The sequence below is a fragment of the Electrophorus electricus genome, chromosome 21, assembly GCF_041902795.1.
Source record: "Electrophorus electricus isolate QZ-2024a chromosome 21, ASM4190279v1, whole genome shotgun sequence".
Lineage (NCBI taxonomy): Eukaryota > Metazoa > Chordata > Actinopteri > Gymnotiformes > Gymnotidae > Electrophorus > Electrophorus electricus.
The window spans coordinates 5482144-5500763 of record NC_137517.1 but is presented as its reverse complement, the minus strand read 5'-3'; the positions used below and the strand labels follow the sequence as shown (position 1 = coordinate 5500763).

Below are 18620 nucleotides of genomic sequence, written 5' to 3'. Positions count from 1 at the left end.
CTTAACTGATTACAACACTGTAGTCAAGGCTGTTAAGATAGACAAACAATAATTACTGGGGAAGTCAGCCAATACTGAGGTGAACAAAGTTAATTTGGGCTTCACACATTCCTAAATTGGTTTGATCAGCTTGATCCACTTCATTCTTTAGCCTCACACATTTGAAGCCACACCATCGGTCCATGTGCCATTTCTCCCCATTCAGTTGTTTCCAGACCCACAAGAACCCCTGTCTGCCTGTGTATGGACAAACAATGTGTGTTTAGTGCCACATCGACTGACAGGCACAGGTTTCTTGCAGGGAGGCCCTGTCGGAAACGCTGTTACTGGATAGTGGAGTGGACTAGTTTGTTTGGCGCAGAAGTGGCCATTGCACAGAGTCATCAGGGAGGGGAGTATGGGCTTGGGTTTGGACTACTCTACATTAAATGTTTTTTGTATATGGCAAGGAACAAGAAATCTTTTGTTCTACATCTCAATATTTCTGTATTGGTGTTGCTTACTCAACCCCTTTGTCCTGAAAAATTTAATCCACCACAATATAGAAGGGCACCTTCTAATAAAACCCATAAAATCACACATGGTCCTAATGCTCATGGTTGTATGTATCGTGTGGCTCACTGCAGTGCAAATTTTTGGATTGCTGGGGCAAACATTCCTATGCTATTTTCAACAGCACACAGGACAACTGTCCAGGTGTCTCAAGTTATATTTATAATACAGAGGCTAATTTTTAAATCACTAGCACTTAAGGTGGCTCACTCCAGTTCATATGTTGGTCCATGAACATCGGTACAGCTGTTAAATAGGGTACTTGCCTGATGACCCAGGAAAATATGTCTTGCAAGTGCACCAGCAGAGGTGTCCTGTTTTTAAATCCCCACTCAATTTGATAGGCATGCATCAAACCTATATAGAATTAAATGTTATTCTTCATTCTAAAATGTTTTCATGGAGAATTTTCTCTCTCTCTCTCTCTCTCTCACACACACACACACACACACACACACACACACACACACACACACACACACACACACAAAACAAAAGTCTTCTAAAGGGGAATGTTTATCATATATTTATTTCAAGACAGACAATGCAGTTTAATCCTAAACAAGCCTTAACCTGTATACAGAACACACTGCCCTCCAGTGGCTGTTCCTGGTGCCAAGTGTGCAGCGCTGCACGAGAACAGAAGTCAGACATGTTAACAGAAGCAGTAAAGCCAAAGTAACTGTACAGTAATTGCAGGGTAGCGACTTGCACGTGCTTACTAGAGGCAGAAGCAGGGCCTGTCGGCCACTAAGTCCTATAGGTGGGTGTACAGCTTTGTGAGATTACCATTACTGCCACGAAAAACAAAAAAGTATTCTGTGCTTAAAGTAGCGGTTCTTCAAAGCACTCAAAATTAGGACAGCAAAGAACCCTTTCCTAAAGGAACCTTTTCCAAAGCTCAAACTCAAAGCAGCAAATAACTTCAATTAACACATCATTCTTCTACAAATGTACATATTTAAACTGCCCAGTCGCTCGAAAGAGGATGTTGATTCAAGGAATTCTGGGTCGTCCCCCCCCGTCTCTCTCTCATTTGAGGGGAAACAAGCCCATAAGTGACAGCAGGGAGCACTTCTAGATTTAAAAGTGCAAATGAAAAAGGACAGAAGACAGAGAGGCCATCAGGGGAGGGGCAAAGACGATGGTTAAGGGGGCCCACTGAGCGAGAGGGGGGGAGAAGCAAAGAAAACAAGCAAAACGTGTGATAGAGGAAGACAGAGAGGTGACAGAGGAGTAGGAGGGCAGTGTAAGCTTGAGATAAACATAAAAAAAATAAAAAATAAAACCAGAAAGATACATGAAATAAGAAAAAAGACGAGCTGTGGTAGTGCAACGCGCAAATGAAGAGCAAAGCCAAAACAGGAGATGCATTAGGGAAGGATGATCAGTCTCCGGAGCGACAGCAGGCCCTGAAGCCACACTGCAGATTCTGACATCCACTAGCCATATCAGCATGGGGACCTGCGGGAAGAGCAGAGAGAGACGCAGTCAGTAGGAGTGTGTCGGTCACATCCCAGAACTGGAATAAAATAGCAGCCTCAAAAACTATTTTAAATGTATTAGAGCAATACACAGGAAATATCATACAACTCAGATCTCACCTTACAATATATGTAAAACAAGTGTAGTGTATATTCAGAACATATATATTTAACATGTAATCTTAAATATATATTTAAAGGGGGAAAAAAAACAAAAAAACAAAAAAGATACTGAAGGAGGGTCACCTGCTATGTATATCTTAATTGAAATACCCTGAGCAATGGACATCTTTCAAGGAAATATAAATTTTGTAGGCATTGACTGCTGAGTTCAATACATCAAAATCCAAAAAGAATTGATATATGGTTATATGATGTGTCAAAACATCCCATGTCCACGTTTGTCACTGTACATAATCATAGCAGACTGGAGAATGAATGCTGTGATGGAAAGGTACTCGTATGCATTTGTTTACTATTTACCATTCTATACTCATTACATATATGCATAGGCGTTAGTCCATCACTGTATCTACTCCGATGCTTAAGCTTAATTAAAGAGATTTGAGTTAAAGGATGATGAACCCAAAGAAGCTAGGAGGATGTGGGAGTCCAATTATTGTACTCCCTACCTAGTCAATCATGTATAATAGTGTTACCATAGATCTACATGAGTTGTTGAACTTTGTAACCTTGGCGATGCATACTGCCTGGATGGGGCACAGAGTTTCTCTCCAGACAATTCATATCAATAAATACTCTGCAAACTCATGTGCTTTGGCTCACTAGTGCTGTCTGTTTACTGCAAAACAGTCCCGAGCATTTCTTTGTCCATCACACCACCTTCATACTAAAGGATCAATCAGTGGACAACTAAAGCACGAAACAAGAGCTGTTCAAGACAAACTTGAATCTTGTACACTCATGCCATATTTTGTTTTTGTATCAGATTTCAAAGTGTCCAAACCGCTCTACAGTAGGTAAAAACCATGATACTATTATGTACACCTGTGAATGATAAAACAATACTCTAGAAAAGCCGGATAGCTTGCCATGTACCTGCATGGATCCATCTCTCAATCTAGAAACTAATTTTCTTTATACTTACCTTGAGGTACTGTACACCCATCAACATCTCGTGCACAAGGTCAGAGTTGAGCGAGAGCTGTGTTAAGCACTCATTACACCTTTTGTTCATAAGTCATATTACATTTCTACATAAAAGCCAATGCAAAACCTTCCATAACTACCCCAAACAATACAGTGCACAGGAGTTATGTTAAATGCATAAAACTTCAAAACAAAGCTAACATCCAAAGAGAGCTGAGGAGAAAAATCACATTCAGAAAATGTTAGTTTTTAGAACTGCACTAAATACTGCAATCACGCTTTACTCATCATAAGAAGTTACCAGTGAAGAGTAGTGTTTTTTGTGCATGTACATTTATTAGCTGTCATTGTTATAGTGTAAGACTTGGTGTGTGGGTGTGTGTGTGAGACCTGCCATTACATCAGAGATTTTTTTGTTATTGAGCAGGGGGTTGTGTTTGCGTTACCGTTGATGTTATCGCAGTAGTAGAAGTGTTCATAGTTGAGGGTGGGGCAGACAGACACCAGCTCCTGCAGTCCAATCTCTGTGATAAACAGGCAGCCTGAGAGGTTCAAATGCTCCAGTAGGGGGAGCCCTCCTCCCTGAGACAAACACCTACAACAGCCATGCACAGAGCCAGACACATACATCAACCCAACCCCCACACACATGTAGAGGCATATACATGCCCAAGACACACAGATGAGACACAAAAGAATTTATGTACTAATGCTCCCATTACAAATTTACTGCATATATGAAGCTTATAAACGTATTGACTTCAACACTATGCCCACACAATTCTAACAGATCCAGTGAGACACCTGTAACATTTTTTGTTATGGCCTTTCAAGCTTGATTTTGACAGCTGAAGAATATGGTGTACTAGTGATAGAATTTAATTGTTTTTTCTGAAATTTTCTAAACTGTAGAAACTGCAGTACATTTGGTCATTATGACTCTTTGGCATTTGTTCTTGAAGCTAGTAAACAACCTATTTATGTATGTTTCATTTTACTGTCATCTATTCTTTGAAAATTGATTTGGCTACTCTGCTGTAATGGGCCACCCAATGTGTAGAAATGACCCACGTATTACATTTTTTAAAAAGTGTGTATGTGTAGGATTCACCTCAGGCCAAGGTCTGTGACCTGATAACATCCTGACAGGCTGAGGAACCTTAGAGCTCGAGAGGCCCCTGTTTGGTCAGTCCTGTAGTCGCCCTCAGAAGGGCATGTAGTCCGAAACTCAGCACTGTCCCCTGTGGGCTGGGAGCCACACTGCGCTCCTTTCACTGTCCTGACCGCAGTGTCTGAACTGCAGCATGTGGAGTGGCCACACTGCACTTCTCCCAAAGCACCATACAGCTGCTGCCAATAGGAGGAAGCAGTGTCGGTAATATAGCTCCGCCTCTTGCGCCTTCTGCAGCAGCAAGGCCCGCCTCCTGCCTGCAGCTCCAAAATAGACCCTTTTTCCTCATCCTGTGCAGACACACCGCCTCGTCTGCTCCAATCCGCTGCATCCTCGATGTCAGCCAGCTCAGCTGGGTCCAGAACCCAAACGGGACTGCAGCCCATGCCCCGCCCACCTGGCCTCCGCTTAAAAATGAAAGCTTGGCGGGTTCGTCCCATTGAACAGGTGGAGTGCTCATCGAGAAGCTTGACTGGAGAGGGTGAGGCCTTCAGAAGCTTGGCTCTGCGGTCGGGGATGTTCTTGGAACAGGTGGGTATGGTCATGTCACCTATGGCCAGGGACAACCTCTTCAGAGTGTGGTCAGTGATGTTCTCACAGCCTGACAAGTCCAAATGCTCAAGCGAGCTACATGCCCCCAGCTCTTCCCAGCTAGGTGAAGCAACAGAGGAATTTATATTAGTGACACCTCCTGCTTAAATCAAATAAAGTCAGTCATCTCTCCAGAACTGCATCCAAAAAGATTCTTGCCAGTGAAATTAAATCTGGTTCCTTTTTTGTTTTTGTTTTTTAACTGAAGGGAAGGCAAATGCAGATATGGTGGAACACTAACCTCTCAAAAGCTGAATCTGTGATATCGGTCTGCGTCAGATCTAGGTGTTTAAGATTTGGGCACAGACTGAGGATCTGACGCACCTGGTGGAGGAGAGATAGAGAGGTTTTAAAAATAAAAACAAACAATGTGAGCAGCTCTACATTAACCCCCACATTTATCTTAAAAGACACTAACTACATAGTCCAGGGAACTGTGCAGATTAATGATGATCATCTCTCTCCAACATGTGACTCCACCATGATGGTCTTGATCGTTAACTGATATTTAAATGAGCGAGGCTGTGCAGTGATGCACCAAGGCACCATCTCCTCTCAACACAGTAACCAGTGTTTTGTGCAGATGAGAGATGCTGTTCTGAAATACTGTTACACCACCACAAGCATCAGAAGAAATTTTAGCGGAAATGAAGAGCTTTTACGAGAAAGCATTTCAACACCGCCTCCCCCACCCCCAGTGTGGTTTGTGCCAGACCTGGCATGCATCACACAGTGGAAGCTTCCTTGCCATGCGCAGGTTCCCTCTTCGCTGCTCACCATTTTGCTGGAGACAGTGACACTGTAGGCCAGGCTGACCGTGCGCACGGACGACCCCACGGCAGGGAGAAGGTTCTGGATCAATCCATTCAGGAGTCTCTTCTCTTGTTGCACAGCATTCATGGCCAGTGCGTCCTCATGTGCTTCCTCTATGAAGACCACACCCAACCAGACATGCACGCGTGTGCGCACACACACGAACATCTGAATAATACAACCACTCAGATATTCATGCTACACATACAATGGCTTGCATTTCTCCAATCCCCCCCCCAGGTTCTTGAGCGTTCATGCCTAGAGATACTGATTCTTGTTGATACAGCAGACTAGGGGACATTGGGCTACAAACAGAGGTCTTTCAGAGGCACACTCCAAAATGAGCGTTAAGGAAAAATGTCTCAGAATGCCTTGCAAATTACAGCTGAATAGATACTCCAGCAACCATGGAAACTTACAAATGTATTTTCTCTGTTAAAAACCATTAAAATGTACAATAACCACTATATTATCTTCATGTCCTTTATATATTATATTATGGTCATCGCAGACTAGCATCGCAGACTAGCTAGCTAATGTTACAGTATTTCTGATTCGTTAATGACAATCTCACATTCTGACATGTTCATATTGCAGCAGGGTTGCCAATAGAGAACCGCTAGTTCCAAGGGGCTAGGACAGAATCGAAAATAGGACTGGGTCTAAGTACTAGGGGGTCTACTAATTCTCAACGTCTAAGCCACTAGCAAGGACATCCATAACACCTGCAGATCTGAGCAGGAGATCTGTACAGGCAGGCAGGCTTTACCTGATTCGTCAATGTCTGCGTCCTCGTCCCATTCCTGATAGGCTCGCCCTTCCTCCTGTAGGTTCTGCACCCACTCTTCATCTGGATCCTGGTCCAGCTCCGACGGGGGACCACAGTAATAATCACCTAGAAAACGCGCTCTGTTAAAACTGCTTGCCAAAATCTCACCATGATGACGCAGTGTGTTCACTGGGGCTTCATCACATGTTAACAGAGTCACAGCTGCACCAGACAGAGAAAGGGCATCGCAGGTAAAGGAGAGAGAAGCGGCAGGCTGGGCTCTCACCTCTGGCCCAGCGGACTGGGTACAGGTGCCTCCAAAGTGAGCCCGTTTTGACCAGCTCTGCCCAGGTACTGCACACCTGACTACAGCGACACAGGTCGTCCGGGCCAAGGTACCGGAACAGGCGCACCAAGACCTCCCCTGGCAGCACAGAGACGTGCGTGTGTGCACCGCCCTCAAACTCTGCTGAACAGGAAGGACATGAGACGACGTTAATTACCACATGTAAATTACTAATGCAGAATGCATATGCTGTGACCTTCAGCAAGGTAAAGGTGGTTAGAGCTACGTATGGACAAAATACAAAATTATCTTTATACTTCCTACATACTGCAACGGTAATGTACATTTAAGTGATTTTAAAACACACTTCTGAAACCTACACATTACTAGGTTAAAAATCTGCCTTTTTTATTTTCAAATAAAATTATTTACGTGACTGATCATAGTTGATGTGACTGGTGTCATTTAACCTAGCTGCCACTAAACCACCATACACACTAAGAAAAACTGTTAGACAGCTCATCTGTATATTGCAGCCATCTGCAATATCCATAGTGCATAGCACCATATTACAATAATGATTAACCAATGTTAAATACCCTGGTTTGTGTAAGGCTGGAAGGATGTTACATCAGCCTGTGTATAGTTATGGTTTCGGTGTTAAGACACATTTCCCATTACAGGACCTCCCACTTGCCTTCCACGCCTATAAGCAGATTTGGTGCATACATTTCAGCCGCAGCAGGTACGTGTGGCTATGACGAAAAATATTCAGGCGCTCGCTGTTACCAAGGAGCTCCAAGGACAGTTAAGACTAAAGATACTGAATGTTAAAACCAAATGGGACAGGTCTGAAAAACACCATCTTCCCGCCAGGACAAACTATGGCATGTTTGTTTATCCAAGTCCAAGAAAGGTAACCCGAGTACCTGGACTGAGGAACCACAATATCTGTCAGAGATTATGGACTAGGAAAAGCACTGAAAACTGACTCAGGCTGCTCACATACTTCAATAAGGTAATTTCCCTTTGACGGGAGCCCTCTATCCTAACTGCTGAATGTATGTTTTAGCCTGTGTGACTCCTCACCAGCCTCAGTCTTCTCGTGGTCCGAGTATTTGAAGGCCTTGTGCAGCTCCTCGGCCTGGCTCCACGCGTTTAACCCCTTCACCACCTCGGCGGCCGTGTCCCACTGCTGCTGACTGCAGTGCTGGGCGATCACCTGCCTCTTAATTGCCTTCAGTTCGTCATATGTGAAGTACTCCATCAGCATGGGCTGAAACACCTGAGTTGTGTGTGTCCGGGGGGTGGCGACAGGTGCAATCATGTGAGAAGTTCAAATAAACAAATTAGTTAGTTATCAGTACATACGACCTGTGAAAGACTTTGGCATGATTATCAATGCCTTCAGCTATGCTAATCCTGTTCTTTTGGTTTTTCTTGTGCAAGCACAACACACCCTATGCAAACCTTTATCAGCAGCAGCAGGTTTACTGCACTCAACATATCCCTGTTTTTGGCGACTTCTAGTTCAAGGGATCTACGTTCTTGTCCCAAAAATGGTTGGTTTTGAATTGTGCCCTGTGTTCTGACCAGTGCTGAAAATCAGTGGTGCATGGCCCATCATCAGCAGCGTGTAAAACCAAGGTCAGCGTGATCCTTCTGTTCAGGTGCAGGCAATAAAGCTGTGGGGTGGGACATGGAGGTGAGCCCTACCTCCTCCTCCTCCTTCATGTGAGGGAGGAAGTCCTGTGTGAAAGCCTCCAGCCGCTCCTTCAGCTGCCGCGCGTAGTTCAGCTGCTCGCACTCACTCTGCCGAGGTCAGGGGTAGAGGGGCAAAGCGTCAGCACTCACCACCACGCACCATGTGAGCACCAGCACAAGCATATGCGCTTATGCAGGGAGCTACACTCAAGCAGGTCAGTTATAGCAACATTCCCTAAATGAAATCATACATACCTGTAGCCCCACTGCAAGTGTGCTGCATTGCTTCTTTACTACAGACCCACTGAACGGAGCTTAAATTACAGCTCCCCATGACATCACACAGGAGATCATGACACGTTTCAAGTCATTACTTAAATACCGTAATTACAAAACTTTCAATTCAGTCACCAAGTCTCACGGAAAACTTTGTGTGTACTTCTTTCCCCAGAAAGGGGGGGGGGGGAACTGTTGTGGGGTATCAGGTTACTGTCCCAAATTAAACTGCCATAGGAGACAGTAGACACTTTACTGTACTAAATTTATAAAACTAATGTAAATGTTACTATAAGATACAATTTATTTAATCCATAAAGACTTTTTTTCTTGGAGAACTCAAATTTGTTATTTTCCGATTTTCTGAAAAATGTTATTTTTTTTAAATCCATTTAAATCCCTCATATTAGCAAGAGTGCTCTTCCATGAGGCTTGTTGTATTGCACTACACTAAAGTACAGTACTATGCAACTCTCCAACAAACAAGATCATATTTGATGCACAGAAAAAACATTACACACACACACACACACACACACACACACTCTTCTAAATGAACACAAGATAAATGAACACTCTGAAATTAATGTGTCTGAGCATGGACATGATTCAGACAAGCACATCCTATTCCTTTTTTTGTGTTCGATAAGTCATGCATGAAAACAGGCTTATACTGCCTGCAGCTGTATATACTGTATATAGTTGAACATAGCTGTTTATAGTTAAAACATACTTTTTATGAACTATGACTGTTTGTTTACCAACCCAAAGTCAGCTAAACATTTTTGAAAGACTGAATTTCCCATTTAGGAACTGGCCACATCTATCTCAATTACGTGCTGTCCCACAAGGCGCCACAACATCCTGAGTCATCCCTGCAGTGCAAAGAGACAGGCCCCACCCTGCATGGCATGGGCAGCAATAACTTTGCCCTGACAGGAGGAGAAGCTCTGATCTAGGATCAGATTCCTTTGACGATGATCCTTGACTGGCAAATCGGTCACAAAAACTGACCCAAGACCAAAATTACTCTTCTGAAATATTTGGGGGGTGTTTTTGTAGCTGAAAAGCCTACACAGCGCAACTGACATTAAATGATGCCTCGCTCATACAGCACAGTTTTGGAATTCAACAAATAAAACTCCACTGTTCTGTGCTTCTAACTCAGGTTACTTCTCACATAGCTTAAGGACACACAAGATTGTGCTCATCAAAATTAAACTTGATTAAAGTTCATTTGATTTTCTCATCCTTTCTGGCTAATGGCAGGAAACAAATGATGACAGCCTTATTTCACTTGGCCTCACCAAGCGGAAAATTCCTTGATTGGCAAACTGGGATTGGCTGAGTAAGACCATTTTAGTGCAGACTGTTTCCTAATTCTGAGCAACTCTGAACCAACCAAAGACACAAAGATTTGCAGTAACAACCCGCAAAGGCCATAAACCAAATAGTTTTTAAAACCATACCGGGAAACTGCAAAAGCAATACAACAAGCTTGACCAAAAATGCAACATCTGTACATTTTCTGTCCTGTTTGTACAGTTTCCTACTATAATATTCAAAGACTGAAAAAAACAAAAAACAAAAAAAAAACCTGCATTGCCATTTTCAATTGCCATCTGCTGGCACCCACACTGATGCAACCAACACCTAAGCAAAGTATCAACTGCCTGATAACTGGCATTTTACAAACGTACCTAAACCTTAAGCTCTGTTTACAACACTCATGGCTGACAACATACCTGAACTAGGCAGGGACAAACATATGACCTTCAAGAGTCACTTTCTTCACACCTACAAGGTTAAAACAGCTAGACAAACACACCTACTAAAACACGCACCTTGACATTCCTGAGCCCTTTTTCAAAGAGTGAGAGCATCTCGGATAGTTTGTTGTCGGAGTGCACATTGTAAATCGTGCGGCTCCGCTGCTGCAGCTGGTCGATGATGTACTCGTTCTCAATCTGCTCATGGATCTTGAACACCTTGAAGGTGGCGCAGAGCGTCTGGAGAAATGCACGGAAATCATTGTTGTTGGAGAAGTTCGTCTTTGACAGCTGTTGATGGAACAGAGAAAGGAAACATGTTGACATCTACATTAAGAACATGACAAGTGTACAGACACAGAAGCAAGATTCAAGCTCTACACAGCCACAAAATTACTTGTTAACCATAAACTTGTAGGATGTGATTAGCAAATAATAGTTTCAAGTTTCAACCAGTTTCAAGGATGTGATTAGCAGATAATATGGTGTACTTTATGGCTCAGTGTAAAGCAGTTACATAATTACAGTAAATCCAGTTTTTAAGGTGTACTGTTTTTATTTAGATCAAATTCATATATACCCACAAAACAGGCCTACACCTCATTTAGCTAATAACATCCAAGCCAAAACATGGAAGCCAAAACTGCGATATTAAAATACATAAACAATAATATTTAGGTCCTTGAATTGTTCATCAAGGTAAAAAAAAAAAATGTTGAAAGTTTGAATTTATTATTACAATTCCCGCAGGTGAACTCACCGTCAACCCTTTCATTTAGTGTCTCCATTTATACACCTGGACTGGTGATCAGTCATGGTTGAGCCCACTTATGTAACATTCATACAAAGCCCACGTTCATCCCTTCGGATTAACGACATACTAGAGGCAGCGCAAGGCACAGCAATTTTTACTTCAGGTGGGCAGGACCGGAAAAATATACAGATTAACTAGCTACATCACTCATAACTACACTTACTACAAACGACTTCCACAGCCAATCGAGATACGCAGCTAGCGAGCTAGTAAGATAAACATGGAGGACTGGTGGCACCCGTGCGCTATCACGTAACGCACGTACTAAATTAGTCCGTAACTAACTTCGCAAGATGGCTAAGAAGCTAGCTAAAAGGCTAGTTAGTCATGGGGCTGAGGACTCAAGTGTGATTGTTCTGAAGTATTAAAAAAAAGAGAATAGAAAACAGTTGAATACATTCTGAAAGCAAATTCCGAAAACAGCTGCAATCTGTAGCGAGCTAGCTAACATTATTTAAACCCAAGGTTAGCCAGACATAGCTGGCATATCCTAGCCAGGTACTCGAAACAAGAAATCGTGGGGATTTTATTTACTTAGCTATCTGTTTCAGTAAAAGTTCTCTTGTGGCTAATACGCACACGAATTTTTTAGCTAGCCAACTACCACGCAGATCCTACTCGGCGCATCAACACACAGGTGTAAATTTAATTAGCTATCTTATGGTCGTAGATAGTCTGCATAGCTAGGCTAGGGCAGATTGCAAGCTCTTTAACGGCATTTGAATTGACACAGGTTAGTTAGCTAGTTTTCTGGCAAACGGTGCAACAACATTCAACTGTAACGCTGAGTTACGCGGTGATGTTACTACGTAACGCCAAGTATTCCAGTTAGCTAGGGCAGCTAGTTAGGGTAGCGAGCTAATGCTACGCGCTAACTAGGCTGTGCTAACTACTTAGCTCCCCGGGCCACTATGGATTACAGAACTCAACGGTCTTTGAACACGTACCTTGTCGCAGTACAGGCCGACCAGCTGTTTCATCCGCCAGTGCGGGCCAGTGAAAACGTCCACCTCGTCGGGGAAAGGCGCCATCGCACCCCATGGACCGCCACGGAATCCGCTCGAGCAGCGTCTGCTGGCCACGGCAGAGTTCGCGAGACGGCGCGTGACGTGGGCGCGCACGCGACGCTCTCCTGACATGCTTAACGTCCATGTAAGCTAATTGAGAGGTTTCTTTTTGTTTTTTTGGTTTTTTTTTAAGTCATAGTGTAATATTCCTCTAAAGAGCCGCTCTCTCAGTAGTTGTTTTGTTTTTGTATTTTTTACACTGTAGATTCGTCACTAGTGTTTACAAGTAGAAAGGACACAATTTCAGTTACAGACTGGTTTAGTAGTTAGCTAGTGTACAAAGACGGTGTACAGTGTACAGTGTACAGTGCGACGACGATGTTGCGGTGCTCTGAGGTGATTATGATCAGTTATCATGTATTAATATATAAATATTTAATGTATTCAATATTTAATTATGTATTAATATTTAATAACTATTAGCTCGTAATTTGGATATATTTATAATCACCGAATCATAATTTTGGTATCTCCTTTTTAAGTCAACGTATAAATTTAGCATCTCAATAATGTAACTTTATTGTAAGATATCAAGTCATAATTCTAAGAATCTCATCAAACAGAATTTCACAGTATTAAACATCCATAATTTAGCTACGTCTCTAATTAATTTTTTTCATCATATTGATTTGTACAGCTAATATCAGCTTTACTCACATTTCATCACCTCTGATCACCTGTAACTGCATCTCTTTATCAAAGACATGGTTTAGATACATTTTACATACACAAAATTATGATTTTTCAGCAACTAACACAATGCAACACAGTGAGAAAGAAAAACAAAGATTTATTAGTTATCCATTATTGGTGCAGATTTCATTTAGTTTTGATTATTATACCACTATATAAAGGAAAACAAAACTAAACTTTCACCTGCATTCCCATGTGAATATACAAGTCAGCTCTGTCGTAGACTGCTTACAACTACAAAACATATTGTTTAATCCAGATGCAAGGACGCAATAGACTCTCCACAAGGGAAAAATACGTCGTCTACATATCGTCAATGGGCCAGCACTGTGTGGCACCTTGACTTCAAATGCCAAGATTTACTTGACTGAGAGCCAATTTAACTGTAAAGTTTCAAAAATGACCATCCAAAAGTCTCAAATAATATGATGTAAATAATTAAGTAATAAAGTAGGTCCAACTGAACACAATGACAGATCATTGATAGTATAAAAAGGCAGAACCAAATATTTCTTACAAAGTCTATAAGCAAAGAGGGAGTTTACTTTAGATGCAGTGTATTTGGCAGTGAGCCAAAGTCCACTTTTATTAAACAGAGTGTGAATACATCCCTAAATCTAACTACTGTTAAATCAGGAGAATGAATTCTTAAGAGATTTCTTAATTCATTTCAACAGATAAATGTGTCATTATAATATCATAAAGTATGATATTAGGGTCTAAATGCAGTGTCTTCCAAATCCCACACTTGGTCGAAACACGGTTGTTTTTTTTCTGGTCCGCTCTTGGTCACTCTCTCCCAGTGCAGTGATGGGTCCACATGAAAAGGGAGGGTTCTTAGGGTTTAGCTGTCAGCCTGCAACATTTCCTCAATCTCACGGTCCCAGTTATCATCACGATTATCTGTACCTGCGACCACTTCGTACTCTTGCAACTCTCTCTGCAACTCCCTCTCCCACTCGGATGCGTCTTCTGAGGGGGAGAAAAGTAGGAGAAATGAGAGAGAGAGAGAGAGAGAGAGAGAGAGTGAGAGTGAGTGAGAGTGTGTGGGAGGGAGGGAGGGATTCTTGCAATATGGCAGAGATATCATCATTTAATATTCCTCATTATAACTCAATATGACTGGAAATGAGAGTAGATATTACCAGTATATGTGAAATGGCCAAGCCCAACCTATTAATGACCAGCTCACCGTCATGTGGGGAGACATTGGCTTTCTTGTCCAGGACGAGCTGCTCCATTTCCTTTCGCAAGTCTTCCTGGTTGATGTTGCACGAGTCGAACGCGTCACTCACAAACTCGGACACACCAGGACTAGTCGAGATCTCTTCCTCGTCATGCTGCTTTAAAACAAGAATGACCTGTGCATGTCTGTGCTTATCAGATAGACTGATCTTAATGCAAACATCTAGTGCTACGTAATACCTCACTGGACTTGGCCTTGGCATTGATGGTCGTAGGAGGGGTCTTTGGTCTGATGGTTTCTGAGAAATAGATTACGTGAAGAAAAAGAAGAAATATCTAAAAAGAACAATACTAAGCAACAAGGAAGCATGTTCAGCCCTTACATAAAAGACAGACGAGAGCAAGAAACTTGAGATGACAGCACTAGCTTATCCAAACTCACGGCATACCTGGTACGCTCTCGGCCTGCGGGGCGGCGGCATTCTTCTCGTCCTCTCTTCTCTCTGCGGCCTGCTGTTGGGCCGCCAGCGCAGTGAGCTGTGCTGACTGCTTAATGAGGGACACACGGTAGAAATAGTTCCTCCAGAACACCTCCTCCTTTACACTGCAACACACAGACACACCATCTCGTCAGCCGCGGTGCATCACCACACGACGCAGGCCGACTCAATCTCTTTGCCGCTCACTGTTTCGGGACGAGGTCGAAGCGCATCCTGTTAAGGAGCTCGTCTTCCTGCAGCATCACCAGGGCAATGGGATACATCTGTTCTACATCAAAGTTGTAGTGCACGCCAGCCGGAGGGTCGCGAAGAAAATTCCTTTTGTCCTGAGAAAGGCATTTTGAAAGAAGGCCTCACGATGATGGATGTTTGCTTCACAGTGTGATATTTCACTCTCTCAACGTAAATGCTGGTATGGATAAGGAAAGAACTGTACCGCTGATAAAGCCAAGATCTGCTGCTGGATAGTCTCCTCCTCACTGTAGCCTACCCAAGGAGGCGCTGCTGCATCTACACATTTATAGTGATATTGGAATAAATGTAACTAGGCACTATGAATAAATGATCAAATGCAGGACAATAATAGTGAGGAAAAAGTAAAAAGGTAAATCTAATGTAATTTGATACTAAAAATGTCTGTGTCTGGGGTATGTTCTCACCTGTTTTCTTGGCATTCTTCTCTTGCATAAATTTTTCCTGTTCTTTTTGAAAATCTCCCAGAATGGTCTGAGAAATAATCAAGTTATTACATTACAAAATATTAACACACAGAGAAAGAGGGAGGGAGGGAGAGGGAGGGAGAGAGAGTGCACCTTGTCAATAATACCATCGATGTTTCCATCCTCCACACTTTTCTTGATGGTCTGTGCAGTCTCCGCCACAGACTCTGTTATTTTCTTGGTCGCACTGCTCGCAATGTTGATAATGTAACCTTGCAGCCAAAGAGTAATTTGGATTATCCATTTGAACCAGACTGATACAATTCTTATTGCTTATTAAGAAACTGCTAGTAAGTAATACGACTACGGTAAGCGACCGAGTTACACATTTGCTTAACTAACCTACATTGATTACTCTTAATGTGTGTGTGCGTGTGCGTGTGTGTGTTTTGACAACTAGACTTGTGCAAAAGTATGCTAGCTAGCCAGCTAGCCAGCGCATACAATTTAGCTAACAAGCTAACCTAAGTCACATAGGGGTAACCTTAATGCTTTAAAACACGCTAGTGTTATAGTTACAATAGCTGAATCCGTATCTGAAGTGATCTCACCACTCAGCCCCTTGGCCTGCTGCAGTATCGGCTGCGTTTGGCCATCGTCTGGCTGCGCTGGGCTCTCGCTGGCTTCTTGTTTGTTTACCTCAAGTTCCCCTGGTTGCTTCTTCCTTCCGACTATTTCAGCAGCATCGTCTCCTTCTGTGTTGGATCCTGGGGTGGAATCCATGCCAAGCCACGATCCCCAGCCTTTAAACATATTTGTTATTGTCCGTTTCAAGCGGTTCTGCTGCGAATTGAACAAGTTTAAATCTCCTTATTAGCGGAATATTAAACCATCTTCCACCTTTACAGTGAGGTACTTGGGTACCAACGTCACCACCTGCTTCTTCGACGGCTTTCTAAGCGCACCAGAAGAAACAGCGGCCTCTAATGTGTGGGAAAGGCAACGACCTGGCAATTACCCACTATGAAAACTTGGGTTGGGTTTACCCGCTATTGGAAACGTGCCTACGAGAAAACATTAAGAGTAAAAGATAAAAATTAGTAAAAAGTGAAGGTGTCACCAAAGAACTCATATGTTAATAACATAACAGTCTGTTTTCAGTCTCGTTCCAAAATACCATGTACTAAGATAACACGTACTAAGATAAACAGCCCGTACTAAGACAAATAGCCCATAATAAGATAGATAGTCTGTACTAAGATAAATAGCCCGCAGTAAGATAAATAGCCCGCAATAAGATAAATAGCCTGTATTAAGTATATGGAGGAATGACAATAAACTCGAACGTGATTAGTAATGTTGAAGGAGATTAAACCTCTATAAGTCTCCGACTCCATAGTAACTGCCGAATTACTACCAAAGAATTTAGGCTATGGTACAGATTTGAAAGTAAAAACACATTTTGTATCTGTATCTGTTTCCTGTAGTTACCCTTGGACACTACAGTGATTTCATTTCTTCGGTTTTAATGTGGCGACAGCCTTGTTTCACCACAGTTGGACACATCATTTAGTTCAGCAGAATATTTTGGTAACTGCATGTCTTGGATCATAACCAAACCGACATGGTTCGGTACCAGTATAGATAATAACAACACCGAAAGAAAGGGGATTTGGGGTGTGGTCCCATGTAAATTTCCCAGGGGAGCTTTGAGATGTTATTAAAGCGAGGTGTTTATGAACGGAATAATTGTTCACGTTACTGTCAAAACTAACTGAAACCGAGAGTACGACTGGGTTTAGATCAATCCGAGGAGTAATCTTAATCTTATGATCCGCCCTTCCTCCGAGGGAAGAGTACCTTTGCTTTTACATTTCCACTGTACTATTAAATCCCTCTTGATCTGTGGCAATTATTCGCTAGTGTAATTTGTGCGAGGACGTGGGTGGCTGCTTGTAGTCGAGTTGCCGAGAATGGAAGATGACTTGGATCCTGCTGTGTCCATCACTCTATCACTCTAAAACTGAGAAGCAAACATGAAAGGTGCACTTTTCTTTTCACCAGAGGGCAGTCCTTCCCAGCAATGAAAAAATCCATTCTTACCAGATTCAAAGAATATCAAGTAGCAGAATTTAGGTGCGTATATCAGGTATTTGGTTGTTTGTTCGTCAGCCCGTCTTGTTTGATGTCCATCATCCACAACATACTTTGCTTACATTCTATTAGACCATATATTTTAAGTCAGTTCTCAGATCGTTATGTCCTTTAACACTGCTATCCAAACCAGCATCACAGAGAACCTTCTCAACTTTCTCAATTTTTAAGCAATGACAACATTCTGGTTTTAGAGGACATGGTAACACAATGTTCACTTACTCAGGGTATCCAATCATTTACTGTTATCTGTAATTCCGAAAAGTGTGCTGTTCTAATTTTATTGCTTCTAACAACAGCCTTTGACACTGTTGACCAGACTGTTCTTATGGATGTCTTAAGTGTGGTGTTAACATCAAGGGTACACTTTTAAAGTGGTTTATGTCTTACCTCACAAAAAATGTTTTTGGTTCTTTTTCTATAGCGGCTGTCGCATCCGGAGTACACCAGGGCTCCATGTGGGGTCCTATTTTATTTTTATTTTGCCTCTTTGATATATATATTACAAAATAATATGTCTTATCTCAATTATGTAGATAATACACTATTGCACCTCCCACTAAAACCTTGTGACAACAGTACATTCTTATTCTTTGATAAGGACAATAAATGCTGGATGTAATATAATTTTACAGATTTAAATGATATCAGCACTGAAGCTATTATAATTTCCACCAGTACCTTAGTTAAGAACATACTTGCAAATATAGTTAAAAAAACATCTAGTGGTGCACTTGGACACATCAATAGTAATGTTAACTGGGGTCAAAGATCAGACACCCTCTCCAGGGTGACCCAGCTGAGAGTGATCAGTTCTCAGCTTGTGTGCAATAGCATACATCCACAGATCACTCCTTTTGATACACAGCCATCAAGAGGCCTTTCAGCTGGGTCTGTGCTGCTGTGTTGGCCTTCTTCTTGTGTGTACCTGTAAAGCCTCTGTAGCTCACCTAAATGGGCAGTTTTGGCCAACCCTTTCTGTGGAACTCATCCACCAAATCTGTGTACCCGACTCACTTCCTT

The 18620-nt window shown here is 42.3% G+C and overlaps 2 protein-coding genes across 4 annotated transcripts; both read right to left on the bottom strand.

The window, feature by feature from the left end:
* Window positions 1–1063: 1063 nt before the first annotated feature.
* fbxl5 (F-box and leucine-rich repeat protein 5) lies at window positions 1064–12447 on the bottom strand. 2 transcript variants are annotated; one of them, XM_026998669.3, is made up of 11 exons: window positions 12287–12447; window positions 10601–10816; window positions 8493–8588; window positions 7866–8061; window positions 6777–6959; window positions 6491–6616; window positions 5686–5834; window positions 5150–5232; window positions 4258–4968; window positions 3593–3741; window positions 1064–2016 (listed from the first exon to the last, which is right to left on the bottom strand). In XM_026998669.3, the coding sequence occupies exons 1-11, from the start codon at window positions 12368–12370 to the stop codon at window positions 1940–1942; spliced, it is 2070 nt and encodes a 689-aa protein (XP_026854470.2). In that variant the 5' UTR covers window positions 12371–12447; the 3' UTR covers window positions 1064–1939. The 2 variants fall into 2 exon arrangements, with proteins under 2 accessions (XP_026854470.2, XP_026854471.2); XM_026998670.3 differs by having other exon boundaries at window positions 6777–6956.
* Window positions 12448–13176: 729 nt separating this feature from the next.
* Window positions 13177–16397, bottom strand: syap1 (synapse associated protein 1). Of its 2 annotated transcripts, none has more exons than XM_026998606.3 (9): window positions 16055–16397; window positions 15597–15715; window positions 15444–15510; window positions 15221–15294; window positions 14971–15110; window positions 14734–14888; window positions 14525–14583; window positions 14292–14442; window positions 13177–14071 (listed from the first exon to the last, which is right to left on the bottom strand). In XM_026998606.3, the coding sequence occupies exons 1-9, from the start codon at window positions 16254–16256 to the stop codon at window positions 13944–13946; spliced, it is 1095 nt and encodes a 364-aa protein (XP_026854407.1). In that variant the 5' UTR covers window positions 16257–16397; the 3' UTR covers window positions 13177–13943. The 2 variants fall into 2 exon arrangements, with proteins under 2 accessions (XP_026854407.1, XP_026854408.1); XM_026998607.3 differs by having other exon boundaries at window positions 14292–14439.
* Between the last annotated feature and the right edge of the window lie 2223 nt (window positions 16398–18620).

Coding starts and splice junctions, on each gene's coding strand:
- fbxl5 (XM_026998669.3), bottom strand. CDS start 12,370: ATGGCGCCTTTCCCCGACGAGGTGGACGTTTTCACTGGCCCGCACTGG. Junction 5,835..6,490: donor CGCAGACATTGACGAATCAG/GTAAAGCCTGCC, acceptor TGGTCTTCATAG/AGGAAGCACATGAGGACGCA. Junction 2,017..3,592: donor CTACTGCGATAACATCAACG/GTAACGCAAACA, acceptor CTCTTCCCGCAG/GTCCCCATGCTGATATGGCT.
- syap1 (XM_026998606.3), bottom strand. CDS start 16,256: ATGTTTAAAGGCTGGGGATCGTGGCTTGGCATGGATTCCACCCCAGGA. Junction 14,443..14,524: donor CCAAGGCCAAGTCCAGTGAG/GTATTACGTAGC, acceptor CTTGTTTTAAAG/CAGCATGACGAGGAAGAGAT. Junction 14,072..14,291: donor CAATGTCTCCCCACATGACG/GTGAGCTGGTCA, acceptor TCTCCCCCTCAG/AAGACGCATCCGAGTGGGAG.